General features: G+C 36.0%; 1 protein-coding gene across 3 annotated transcripts in view; it reads right to left on the reverse strand.

Annotated features, from left to right (window-relative positions):
- The window catches only part of PTPRA (protein tyrosine phosphatase receptor type A), a 136,568-nt gene that overhangs the window by 76,316 nt on the left and 45,851 nt on the right, over nucleotides 1-14,401 (reverse strand). For 2 of the 3 annotated variants that reach the window (XM_079127539.1, XM_079127540.1), the window contains exon 2: nucleotides 12,370-12,443. The exons of the other annotated variant lie outside the window; for it this stretch is intronic. In XM_079127539.1, coding sequence (XP_078983665.1) covers nucleotides 12,370-12,396 — 27 coding nt within the window. In that variant the 5' untranslated portion in view covers nucleotides 12,397-12,443. The remainder of the gene's footprint in view (nucleotides 1-12,369; nucleotides 12,444-14,401) is intronic. 3 annotated transcript variants of the gene reach the window in all.

The following is a 14,401-nucleotide window of genomic DNA, read 5'->3' on the forward strand; positions in this document are numbered from 1 at the left end:
AAAATTCTCCAAATCTGACAAAAGATATCAAACCACAGATTTAAGAAGTCCTAAGAGCCTTCAAGTAGATAAATAAAAAGGAAACCGTGTCTAGATACACCTCAGTAAAGACTTTTGAAAACCAGAAGAACTACTTAAAAAAATCTTCAGGCAGCCACAAGGAAAACAGGACATAGTAGTAGATTGTTAGCAAAGATGGATACAAAAACTCCCATCCCGGTCCATATACCATTTACAGTGAGATACTGCCATTTTTCCTATAGAGAGGTGAAGTTTATTTCCCATTCCTATAATTAGAGCTGGCTCCATGATTTGCTTGAACCAATAAAATGCAGAAGTGATGATGTGATTTCCATGTTGACACCATGAAATCTTGCAGTTGTGAAAATGCTGTTATCATAATGTGAGAAGCCTTGGCTTACCTCCTGACATGGACAGACCATACCAACTGCCAGACATGTGCTCAAGACAATCTCGGCCCCAGATGAACCAATAGCTAACTACAGCAACCTGAGTGACGCCAATCAAGACCAGCAGGAGACCCAACAGACTGCTGACTCACAGAACTTTGAGTTCATTCGGGGATGTTTTGCCATACAGAAGAAAATGGATACAGAAATCATTTCTTCAAGGAAAATGATCAGATTAACAATTAATCATAATATTTAAGCATTTCTAACTTCACATAATAGTGTTTAAGTTGCAGAAGACCAGAGAAGATAAACATCATCTAAGAACTTTGCATTCTCTTCTGAGGAAAGAGTGTGTGTTTACAGTTGTATGTAAGATAGCTCTATCTCGTGAGGTAGAAAGAGGACCTTTTTATTGTCTTTATTTAGAGATTACGTGTAATTTATGCTGTGCCACGGCTGAAATCCAAACGGCTCCAGAAGCCGAGGCGGGAGAATTGCAAGTTTGAAGCCAGCCTCCACAATTTAGCAAGACTCTAAGCAACCCAGTGAGACGTAGAAGAAGAAGAAGGAAGAAGGAAGAAGAAGGAAGAAGAAGAAGAAGAAGAACTGGGGATGTGGCACAGTACCCAGGGTTCAACCTCTGGTACCAAAAAAAAAGCATAATGTATGTTGCTTCTTGTTTTTGGTACCAGAGATTGAACCCAGGGCACCACCACTGAGCTACATCACCAGTCCTTCTTACTTTTTATTTTGAAACAGGGTCTCACTAAATTGCCAAGACTGGCCTCCTATCTGTAATCCTTTTGTCTTAGCCTCTGGAGTTGCTGGGATTACAGGTGTGCATCACCACACCTAGCAAGATTAAACAGTATTTAAGGACATGCGTACTGGTGCCAAGCTGAGAAGAGGTAGACTTGTGATGGTTAATTTTATGTGTCAACTTGGCTAGGCTACAATAACTGCATTAGTTGGTCTAATTACAAACTGTCTTGGATGTTTCTGTGAGGGTGTTTTTGGATGAGGTTTACATTTAAATTGATGGACTTTGAGTACAATAGAATGCACTACAATCAGCTGAACATCTGAATAGAAGAAAAGGATAACCTCTCCCAAGCAAGAGGGAATTTTATGGCAGAGTATCTTGGACTCCTGCTTCAACTCCTTCCTGAGTTTCCTATCTGCAGGCCTCCCCATCAAGTCAATTCCTTAAAATAAATCTATATATAAATATATACAGATGGTTCCCAAGTTATAATGGTTTGACCTAAGTTTGTTGTTTTTTTTTTTTAACTTTTCAATACTGGACACTGAGAAAGTATTCCCATATAACCACTGTTTTTCACTTTCTGTACAGATTGAATAGATTTTGTATTTCATTAAAAATTAGGCTTTGTGTTGGGTGCACTGGCACTCACCTGTAATCCCAGCTATTCACCTATAATTCCAGTTACTTGAGAGACTGAGGATGGAGGACTACAAGTTAGAGAAGCTTAGTAAGACTCTATCTCAACATAAAAAAGGGCTTGGAAATGTAGCTCAGTGGTAGAGCAACCCTGGGTTCAATTCCTACCACCACTGAAAAAGGCTTTGTGTAACAGGATTTTGCCCAACTGTAGGTTGATGTATGTATTCTGAGTACATTTAAGGTATATATCTATGCTAAACTATGATGTTAGATGGTTAGGTATAGTGAATGCATTTTTGACTTACAATATTTTCAACTTATAGAAGTTTTTAGGATGTAACCCTATTCTAAATCAAGGAGTATCTACAGATATGTATGGTATATATTTAATGTAATATACAATATGACTAATATTTAATTAGTAATATGGTATATAATTATGAATAGTACGTATAATAAATATACACACACACACTCACACCTTTTCATTGTGTTCTCTGATGAGCCCTAACAAATAATAGAAGTCAGAGGCAGTGGAATGATCACCTTTGAAGGTCAGGAAAGAAACTGTCAACCTAGAATTCTATACCCAGCAAAAATATCTCCTGAGAATCTAAAGGTGAAATAAAAAACCATGGACCAAGAAATCTCAATAAAATTAATTACCAGCAAAACTATACTAAGAAATTACTAAAGAATGTTTTTCAAACAGTGGAAAATAATCTCATAAAGGAGTGGAAGAAAATAAATGTGGTAATATGTGAATAGATCTAAATGATCTATATACATGATGTGTTATGAGGGTTACAACATATATAACTAAAATACACAATAAAAATAGATATGAAGGGACAAAATGAGTCAAAAATGTACCAAGATCTTTGTATTGTCTAAGATGAACCAATGCTTTAAAAAAATAATTATAGGGCTGAACCTGTGGCTCAGTGGCAGAGCAAATGCCTAGCATGAGTGAGCACCATATACAAATAAATAAAATAAAGGTCCATCAACAACTAAAAAAAATTTTTGTTTGATTTTAGAAAAAAATTATATTAATGTGATAAATCTAGGCCACATGGGTAACAACTAAAAGAATAATCTATTGATAACCACTAAAATAAGAGTCTATAATTTCCAAGATGGGGGTGGTGATAAGAATAGTAAAAAAGTTCATCAAATCAAAAAAGGAAGAAGAGAAAAAAGAACATAGGAAAAAATGGGGCAAATAAAAAGAAGATCATAGATTTATATTCAAATATATTAATTAAATAAACTAACAAAAACCCAACTACCCCTATGTGCATACATGATTACACGACCTATGTAACTCTACATTATGTACACTGAGAAGTTATGCTCCATTTATGTATGATGTGTCAAAATGCATTCCACTGTCATGTGTAACTAATTAGAAAAAATTAAATAAATATATAAAGAAAACAAACAAACAAACAAAAAAAAAAACCCCAACTACGTGCTACTTATAGGAACTATTTTAAAATATAGGAACATAGAAAAGTTGAAAATAAAGATAGTTTAACAAAATCAACCATGAAAACACTACTATAATTCTGATGTCAAAATCTGACTAAGCATAACAAAAAAGAAAACTGTAATTTAAAAATCAGAATCCTGATTCTGAAAAGAAAATGCAACATATAATTATACTACTAAATGACCAAGTAAGGTTTACTTCAGAAATTTAGCCACAGTCTATTAATAGGAAACATATTAATAAAGATCCTCACAAAAACAATTCAAAATATGCCAGGCTGAGGCAAGAGGATTTTAAGTTCAAGGTCATCCTTGGCAAATTAATGAGATCCTTTGTCAAAAAGAAAGGGTTGGGGATATAGCTCAGTGGTAAAGCACCTCTGGGTTCAACTGCCAATATTACTTAATAAAAAAATTTTTTAAAAACTACATGATTACCCTAACAAATGTATAAAAACTGCTTGTAAAACTCCAATTTTTTTGTTTAAAATGCATTCATGGGGGCTGGGGATACATTTACTGAGCATTTACTATGTACTAAGCCCTGTTCCTGGTACTAGAAATGAAATAATAAATTAACTTACTGAATCCCTAACTTCATGAAACTTACATCCTAATAGCATTAAACAAATCACCTCACAAATGTGAGAAGTGATAGGAAAGAGAGGACTCTAAGAGTCTATATAAGAATTTTCTTTTTTCAACCTGTCAGGGAGCTCAGTCAAGGCTACCCTTAGGCACCAACCCTTGAGTTAAGATGTGAAGGATGAATAGGACTCAGGGAGACAGGGAGGACAGGGAACTTCATTTCAGTCAGGGGCCACAGAGAGGTTGGAAGCCATTGAAAGAAGGCATTGTGTCTGGAGCACAAAGAGCGAAGGGGAACATGGTGCCAGGAGAGGCTGGAGATGTATACAGGGCAAGACCACACTGGGGTTTTTCTTATTTTCCAAGGATTAAGAAGTCTTTGAAGAATACAAACATGAAGAATATAAACCCCTGTATTTTGGAATGAACACTTAAGCTGGGTAGAGAGGGCAGAGTAGCAGATGTGGACAGCAAAATTAGAAGATTAGGTTATTGGTGGATGCCAAGTAGGGAGATATTTATGAGATAAACTGCAAGGACTTGATAGTGGACTTGCTCTTGTGGTGAAAGAAGAAGATGTTAGATCTACTCTTCCTGCGTTTCTGGTTTACCAAGGAGGTGCCATTGAATGAGTGAGGGAACAAAGGAAAAGAAAGAGGTTTGTGAAGGAAAGCTCTCAGAGGGAAAAAGTACATAGGTAAAAAACTAATGAAACGGAGCATAAAGTTCATAATTTAAAATTTCAAGGGAGATTCACCATTCAGGACAAGATGGATTAAGAATATTCTACTTTATTACTCCCAGTAATTACAACCAAAATCCATGGATAATATTCATGAAACAACTCAAGGATTCTGAAAAGTGGAAAAAAGAAAGAATCGACTAGGAGCCACGGATACAAAGATCAATCCAGCAAGTTCTTTATCTTTTGTTTTATCTCATTTGACTTCTAATATGTCCTAGCCTGAGTTTTAAAAGAGTCCACAATCTGAAAACACAAATAAGCACAGACAAGAAAGTGCCAAAAATCATCTGATTTTTCTCTAGATAAAAGACCAGGAAAGGGGCAGCACAGAAGGGCAAAAACATTTTGACCATTCTTGCCCTACTTCAGGCACACACAAAGAGAGTGCTCCCCCCACCACCACCATCAGGCACTGTGGCCCAGAATGGTTGTGAGCATGTTGCATCTGTGGAGAACGTGGGTGGAGCTGTCGTCCACCTCCACCCTGGAAAAACAAAAGAGAGCCAGCTCCAGCACAACCAGAGTTAGGAGAGAATTATGGTGAGGAGGGAGCTAGAGAAATGAATTTTAAAAATCTGTGTACTAAATCCTCCTTCAGAGAAAGAAAAGGCAGGGATGAATAGATGGAGCACGGGGGATTTTTACTGCAGTGAAATTATTCTGTAAGATACTACAATGGTGGATATATGTAATTATACATTTGTCAAAACTGGTAGAATGTAGAACACAAATAATAAAATCTGACATAACTGTGGCCTTTAGTTAGTAATTATCTAACAACACTGGCTGACTAATGGGGAAAAAAAAATCATCTACCACATGAGCTGGGTGTCGTTGCATGCACCTGTAATCCCAGCAGCTTGGGAGGCTGAGGCAGGAGGATCGCAAATTCAAAGCCAGCCTCAGCAACTTAGTGAGACACTCTCTCTCAAAAAAAGAGGACTGGGGACATGGCTCAGTGGTTGAACCCCTCTTGGTTCAATACCCCATACCAAAAAAAAAAATCTACCATACAAATGCAAGCGGGGTAAGGGTATGGGACAGAAGTGAGGGTGTACACAGGAACTCTCTGTACTTTCCAAATTTTCTACATATCTAAAACTGCTTTTTTAAAAGTCTATTAATTTTCAAAGAATGGATGAAGATATACCATTCAAACATTAATCAAAGATCAGCTGACATAGCTATATTAGTATGTGATATTCTTTAAAGCAAGGAAAATTATCAAGAGCAAGGACAAAGAGAAACAATATACAATGAGAAAAGAGTCAACTCACTAAGAAGACATAAAAAAAATTCCAAATTTGTAAGCATGAAAGAACAGAGCTACAAAACATGTGAAGCAAAAACTGACAGAATTAAAAAAAGAAAGAGACAAATCAACAATTATAGTTATGAGTTCAATAACTCTCTTTTAGTAATGGACAAAACCACTAGAAAATCAACAAGGATACAGAAGAAATGAACACCATCAACCATCAAGACCTAACCAACCAGCAGGCTATACATTTTTTTCATGTGCCCATGGAACATCCACCAAGATAGACAACATACTGGCTAATAAAATAAATCTTTACAATTTGAAAAGAAGATATTTCAGGGCTGGGATATACCTCAGGGGTGAGGCATTTGCCTTGCATGCACAAGGCACTGGGTTCAATCCCTAATATTGGAAAAAAGAAAAAAATAAATAAAAAAAAGAAAGAAAGAAAAGAAAAAGAAAAACATGTATTTCAATAGTAATATGATAGGCATTAAAAGAATAAGGGGATATTATAAATAACTCTTGGGCTGGGCATAGTAGCACACACCTGAAGTCCTGACTACTGGGGAGGCTGAAGGAGACTAACAAGTTCAAGGCCAGTCTGCACAACTTAAGGAGATCCTGTCTCAAAGTAAAAATAAGAAGAGCTGGGAATGTAGATCAGTGGTAGAACATCCCTGGTATTGAATGGGGATTGCCCCAGAACTGCAAAACCAACAAAAACAAAAACCTCTTATACAGAAATCCAACAACCTAGAAAAAATAGATTAATTCTTTGAAAATCACAAAATCCAAAATCCAAAATCCAAAATTCCTATAACTTTTTAAAGAAATGTTTCAACTCCTGTAAAATAAGTCATCAGGCCCAGATGGCTTCACTGGCAAATTCTACCAAACATTAAAGAAAAAATAATGCCAACTCTACACAATCTCTTCCAAAAACACAGAAAAGAAGGAAACATTTCCCAATTATTAAAAAAAAAAAAAACCTATTCTAATATCAAAACCAAACAATAAACAGAAAACTACAGACCAATTTCCCCCTTAAAACAGACACAAAAATCCCCAACAGATCACCAAAGTAAATACTAGAATAGGTAAAAGGACAACATAGCATGCCAAGTGGGATTTATCTCAAGAATGCAAAACTGGTTCAATTTAAAAAAAATCAATACAAACAAATAAAAAAAGCCCCACATAATCATATTAATCTATTCAAAAATGCATTTGGTGCAAACATCCATTCAAAAAATAAAACACAACAAACCCCCAAAATCCTCAGGAAAGCAGGAATAGAAAAAAAAAAAAAAATCTGCAATAAAAGGCATCTACAAGACCCGTAAAGTCTCAACACTTCACCCTTAAAATCATGAACATGACCATGTTCACTCTCACCACTCATATATGACATAGTATCAGAAGCCCTCACTAGTGCAATATGGAAAGAAAAGGGAATAAAGTTTCTACAGATTACAAGTATTTTTCAAGTAATAGCAATGACCAATCAAAAACAAAGCTTAAGAACACTATCATTTATATTCACCCCCCGAAAATAGGAAATACAGATGTATAAATCTAATAAAACATAGTAACAAATAAAATTAGACCTAAATAAGTAGAAAGATATACTATGTTCACATTTTAGCTAACTCAACACTGTATAGATATCAATTCTCCCCAGAATGATATTTAGGGTTAACACAATTGATTTTTTAAATATATTGTTATAACTATTTTGTTTATCTGTTTTATGAGGTATTGAGGATCTAACCCATTGCCTCACATGTGCTAGGCAAGTGCTCTACTACTGAGCCATAACCCCAGACCCCACAATTGATTTTTATTGAGACACAATTAATTCTAAGTTATATTGGGAAAAAAAGGAACTAGAATAGCTAAAATGGTACTAAAAAATAACAGCATTGGAAGAAACACACTAACCAATTTTAAGACTTACTATATAGTTATAGTCATCAAAACTGTGGTACTGGAGAAGACACACAGAGATCTATAGAACAAGACAGAGTTAAGAAACAAACCCTTACAAGTTTGCCTGATTTATGGCAAAGATGCAAAATCAATTCGATAGAGAAAGGATGGTTTTTTCAAAAAATGGGGCTGGAACAAGTGGACTTCCATAGGCAAAGAAAAATAAAGAACCTTAACAAAAGTCTTTTAAGTTGTATAAGAAATAACTCAAAATGGATCCTTGACATAAATATAAGTTAGAATTATACATTTGCAAATAATATATAAAACTTTAAATTAAATTTTGAAGAAAACATAAGGGAAAATCTTTGTGACCCAGGGGATTAGTCAGTTTTTAGACACCACACTAAACCAAGATGCACAAAAGTTCACAAATTCACAAATTAAACTTTTATCACTTTTTAAAATCAGGTATGTGAAAGATCTTCTTAAGGGGATGAAAAAGACATGACACAGACTGGGAGGAAATATCAGCAGAACATATTTAATGATGAACTTTACCAATAAAGCATAAAAAGGTGGGATTGTAAATTAGTATAATCATGGAAAACAGTGCAAAGGTTCTTCAAAAACCTGAAAATGTAACCACCATATGATCCAGTAATCCCTATTTGATATACATGCAAAGGATATGAAATCATTATTTCAAAAAGATACTGGTATCCTGTATTCACTGCAGCATTCTTTACAACAGTCAAAATATGGAATCAACTAAGTGTCCACTAATGGATGAAGGAATAAAGAAAATGTAGTATACATATACAATGGGACATTATTCAGCCTTAAAAAAGAATATCCTGTCATTTATGGCAACATAGCTAAACCTGGAGGGCATTACATTAAGTAAAAGATAGATACTGTACAATATTACTTATAGTTGGAATATAAAAACGTCAAACTCAGAAACAGAGAGTAAAACAGTGATTACCGGAGGCTGCGGGATATGTGGATTGGGGAGATATTGATCAAAGCACACAAAATTCTAGTTAAGCAGGAGGAATAAGTTCAAGAGATGTATTGTACATCATAGTGACAGCAGTTAATAACAATATTCTTCACATTTTAAAACTGTTGGGAAAATTTTAAGTGTTCTCATCAAAAACAAAAAAAATCTATAAGTGCTGTTAAATAGCTTGATTTAGCCGTTTCACAATATATAAAACCCACATGTTGTATATCATAAAAATAGTAACTAAAAAGAAAGCACAATTGACTCTAAATTGAATCATTAAAAAAAAAAAAAAAAAAAAAAAAAACCTCATTAGAAAATGGGCAAAAGACCTAAAGGGAAGTAAAAAGAGTGAAGACCTGCAGGGCACAACCTTATTTCTGTGGAAAAATTCCATCTCTATCTCAGTCTCTTAGATACCAAACTATGTACTACTTCTTTGAAATGTCTCTTTTTCCTAGCTTCCCTCTCTTCTTTCTGCTCATATAACCACCAACCCATTTCGTGTGTTTATCATCTCACACCCAGTGTTATCTAAAGTAAGGTAATCATCAGGATCAGAGTAGAAAAGAAAGAAGCTTTAGTTAGAGTCCTGGGTCTCTGGTCTGAAGATTATGGTTTCAGGTTTCTTGAAAGGGGACTTCAGAATCTGTATTTTCTGCAGCACTGAACTGGTTTAGGCCTTCTACTGCATTCCAAGTCAGCTAACATTCCTCCAGTCCCATTCCCAGGAGTCTACTTAAAATATCACATTCATCCTGCTCAATGGTTTCACACTAAATAAACAATATATTTCAAAATATCTGAAATGAACAGGAAACCTTTCATAATTTGGTCCATGTTATAGACTGAACTATATGTATACATCCTAAAAAAAAGTCCAGATTGGCCTAGAACTACAGCATATGACTAGATTACACTTGAGCTACAGTGGGTGGTATGGACAAGTCTTAGAAGACTAGGATGTGTGATTGTGAACTTGGGGGAAAGTAAGATCTTAGTGGGCAAACGGACAAAACAAAAGAAACTCCAGGGGTAAAAACTGCATGAGAAAGTGATGGTCAAAATATAAAATATACAGTATGACTAAAAGCAACTGACAGTTTCAAGAAGAGAATTCACTTTTTAATTTTCTCCTTTGAACAGCCAAGGGTCCATAACATTAAACCTACATAGAAAGAAATAAAAAACCCAGAAAACACTGTTTGGCCTCATAGGACAATACTGGCTAGCTACAATGTGAATACTGCTTAATAGCTTTCAATTTTGAGAGAACTTACAGACAGACCATGGGTTTGTCTGTTTTCAGACAACAGGATGCAGAGGTTAACAATTTTAACAGGTTAAATGGAAAAGTGTACATGAAAGGTACTAATAAACTGCAGAAGTACAAAAAATTATGCAAAATCAAATGGACGCATAATCCTCATCTTTCATAATGGACAAAACTGTGTCAAAAGGTAAATCGCCATCTTCCATATTAGAGAGGCAAAATTGTTAAACTAATTTTTCAAAAAGGTTCACAAAATAGCAAATATAAACACATAATCTAGCACTACAAAGGCCATTAAAAATTAATAATACTGGGAAGAATATAAAATGCTAAGGCACCGTGGAAAAGAGCACAGTGGTCCCTCCAAAAACTGCTGGATCACAGAATTGCCACATGATACAGCAATTCTACTTCTAAATGTATACTCAGAAGGGCTGAAAGTGGGGAATTGAACAGTTGTTTATACATCCATGTTCAGAGAAACATTAGTCAAACAGCCAAAATGTGGAAGCAACCCAAATTCCGTCAACAGATACACAGATAAAGAAAATGTGATATCTGCATATAAAGGAATATTCAGCCTTAAAAATCAATAAATTCTTACATATGCTACAACATGGGTGACCCTTAAAAACACTATGATGCTGTTATGGGATGATTTGGAAATTAGGTCAGGTTGACCCCATTTTGCTCAGACATCTCGACCTGTGTGAAATTGGTCCCCCTTTCCTCACGAGCCCACTAACATGGAATCTAACTCCTCCACTCTCACCCACTTGCACCCTGCTCCCTCGGCCCTGGCCAGAATAAATCCTTTGTCTTTGCTTCTAAAGGACCCAGAGTTTTTATTTGGGATATTGGAATAGTGCCTTAACAGTGCCAGGTATAGTGGTGCACACCTGTAATCAATCCCAGGGACTCGGGAGGCTGAGGCATGAGGATCACAAGTTTGAGGTCAGCCTCAGCAACTTAGCAAGACCCTGTCTCAAAATAAAAATAAATAAATAAACAAGAAGGGCTAGGGTTGTAGTTCAGTGGCTCAATCCCTAGTACCAAAAAAAAAAAGAAAAAAAGAGAGAGAGAGAGAGAGAGAGAGAGAGAGAGAGAGAGAGAGAGAGAGAGAGGGGGAGGGAGGGGGGGGGAGGGGAGAGAGAAGGAAAGCCAGCCAGCCCTATGGTAAGAAGGACAAATTTTCTGTGACTACATTTATATGCGGTACCCAGAATAGTCAAATTCATAAAGATAGGGAATAGACTGTTTCCAGGGGCTGGGGGAAAGGAGGAATTAGGAGTTGTAGTTTAAAGGGTACAGAATTTCAGTTGGGAAAATGAAAAAGTTCTAGAGCTGGATGGTAGTAAATGGTCCATTATAACGTGAATGTACTTAATTCCAGTAAATAGTACACTTAAAATTTAATGCTTAAAATGATAAATTTTATGTTAGTATATTTTACTACAAGAAAATAAGAAATATGTAAATGCACACATTAACATAGAAAACACTCTCAGTGCAGCAGGGGCTCTCTCATACATACCTCCTTCCACTCCCAACCTCTGGCTAGAGAAGCCACTAACCTATAGTTCAATTTTACCTGATAATTAAACAACATCTACTTGTGTGTGGTTTTCTGACTTCTTTCACTCAACATTAGAACTACGAGATTCAACTATGTTATATATTGTTAGTTTTGTTCCTTTTCTAAGTAAAATTCTATTGTATAAATATATTAAAATTTATGACCTATTCACGTTTTTGGACATTTATTGCCACTGTTCACAGCTATTACAAATAAAGCTGCAGTGACTATTGAATATCTTTGTGTGGACATGTTTTCATTTCTCAAGGGCAAATACCTGGGAGTAGAACTTCTGGGTTACTGAATACATGTATCTAATTATATTAACTTCAATATTGCCCAACAGTTCTCCAAAGCTATAGTATTGGTTGACACTCCCAGGAAAACCTGGAGTTAATCTGTGACCTAGACATAGAAGCTTTAATTCAATAAGGGCAGGACGGCAGGATATTTACTTCAGTCTTTTTTCTTTTTTAAGGTCATAATTCTTATACATGACCACATTGAGAACCATCATCTTAAAGGATAACAATTGTTTTTAATCATGAAAAATAAGCTATTTTTACAAATTGGAAACAAAATGGAATGGGAAAGAGCCTAGTTTTAGCTTTATTTTGTGAGAACATTAACTTGTCTGACAAGGTTTTCCCAGTTTTGGTTTTATTTCTCTTACCTTTGTTATTTGAACTACATCATCCATGACCACTCATTGGAATTCCATAAATACCTTTTTTAAAGTACTGCCACCTGCAACCAAATTGAAAAAAAAACAAACAAATAAACAACAACAAAAATACTTTAGAAATATAAAATAGTCTCTAAGCAACCTAGCAAGACTCTGTCTCAAAATAAAAATTTTAAAAAGGGCTGGGGGATGTTGCTCAGTGGTTAAGTATCTCTGGGTTCAAAATCCCTGATACCAAAAGAGTTGGTGAGGGGGATATAAAATAGCCCTATTTAGACACCATGGACTGTTCTAGGGAAAGGTGTATACCCTTACAAGATGTCTCACAGAAGTGTGCTTAAAATTCCAGGAGCCACAGAACAAAGCTTCATCTTAAATAGTTCAGATCACTGAAGAGTTCATGGGAATAGGCCTTTTCATAGGGACAGGATGGAACACCGCTCCCTTATCCCAAAACTTAGTACTATGTCCTAAAACGTCATTAGCTACTCCACCCCCACCTCCCACCCCAACCCAGGAGGGGACTTCTGGCTATGCCTGAAGTTAGTTTTGATTATCATAACAGAAGACAGGGGGTTTATCCTCTGGTATCTAGCAATAGAGGTCTATGGTGCTAAACACCTTACAAATTACAGGACAGCCTTCTGTAACAATGAATTTTCTACCCACCCCCGCCTGCCAAAATGTAAATAGGCTGAAAGACTCTGCACTGGATAAAGACCCACTTTCAGGTCTGAGCTCTGCAATTTATTTAGCTGAATGACCCAAGCAAAATCTCTTATCCTTTATAAGTCTCAGGTTTTATTTTTCTTTCTTAAAGTTTGAATTACATGTTCTTTCCTAATTCATGAGATAGTAAAATAACTAATTTTCTAATAAAACCTATTATTTGAGCATATGCAATGGGCCATAGCTCATACTAAGTGTTTTTACATGTTCTACCTTCTTGAATCCTCAAAACAGCCCTTTAAGACAGAGACTATTATTCCCCTCAGTATTCAGATGAATAGGTTGATGTACCAAGACTTGCCCAAGGTCACAAAGTGGCAAACAGGAGACAGAAAATGAACCCAGTCAATCTGATTTCCAGTGCTCTCATTGTTATCCTTAACTTTCCCCATCTTTTTGGACAGAGGACAGAGTCAAGATATCCCTCAATTCACAGCCACTAAACACCATATGAGACCACAGGTCAGAAATGGAGATGATATGCCATTTTCAGTTATAAATTAGCCAAGATTAAGAAAACAAGATCCAAGGCTACTGAGGACCTAATGCTATAGGTTACTCATACCTGGTACTAACACTATAAATACCATCCTTTTCAACATGAAAGGTCTTAAGAATGTACACTCTTTTTATCTATTTTGTTTCTGAGACTATTCTGATAAAATAATTCTAAATAACTTGTAAAAAGCCTTATATAAAGATACTCACCACTGTTATTTTTATTAATATGAAAAATTTATCAACCTACGGAACATATATATAAACCAAGTACCGATGTTGGAATATTGTGCATACATTTTAAAAGTTTATATTGACCACAGAATAACCCACATGTTAAAGAGAAAAAGCAGGACACAAAATTTTATTTCATGGCAGACACAAAGATAAAATAAGCAAATCCCTCTTCAAGAAAGGACATGCTGTCCAGCTGTAAGGCATGGGGTTAGCCTACAGCTTCCGGCTGTTAGCTTCTTTAGAATCTGCCCCAGCTTTTAGCAGAGGGCACCCTTTCCTCAGGACTGCCCCCAGTCAGTGACTGGGCAATGTGGTGGTACAAGGGTCCATTCACTTTGTCCCAGTGGCCCTTATCTGTCAAGCAATCTGGGAAGGCAAGAGACTTTGAAAAGTGTGAATTACAGTTTGGTGGCTTGCTCCACCCAAACCTGCTTTCTTCCTTTTCATTACTTCCCAATGAATTCCTTCCCCTCTAGCTCCACCTCAATGATGCTCTTCCTGGGGAACTCGACCAGCGTATCATTTTTTTGGGGGGGGGGGGTGGGCGGGTACTGGG

The sequence above is a fragment of the Sciurus vulgaris genome (genome assembly GCF_902686455.1).
Source record: "Sciurus vulgaris genome assembly, chromosome: 2".
NCBI lineage: Eukaryota > Metazoa > Chordata > Mammalia > Rodentia > Sciuridae > Sciurus > Sciurus vulgaris.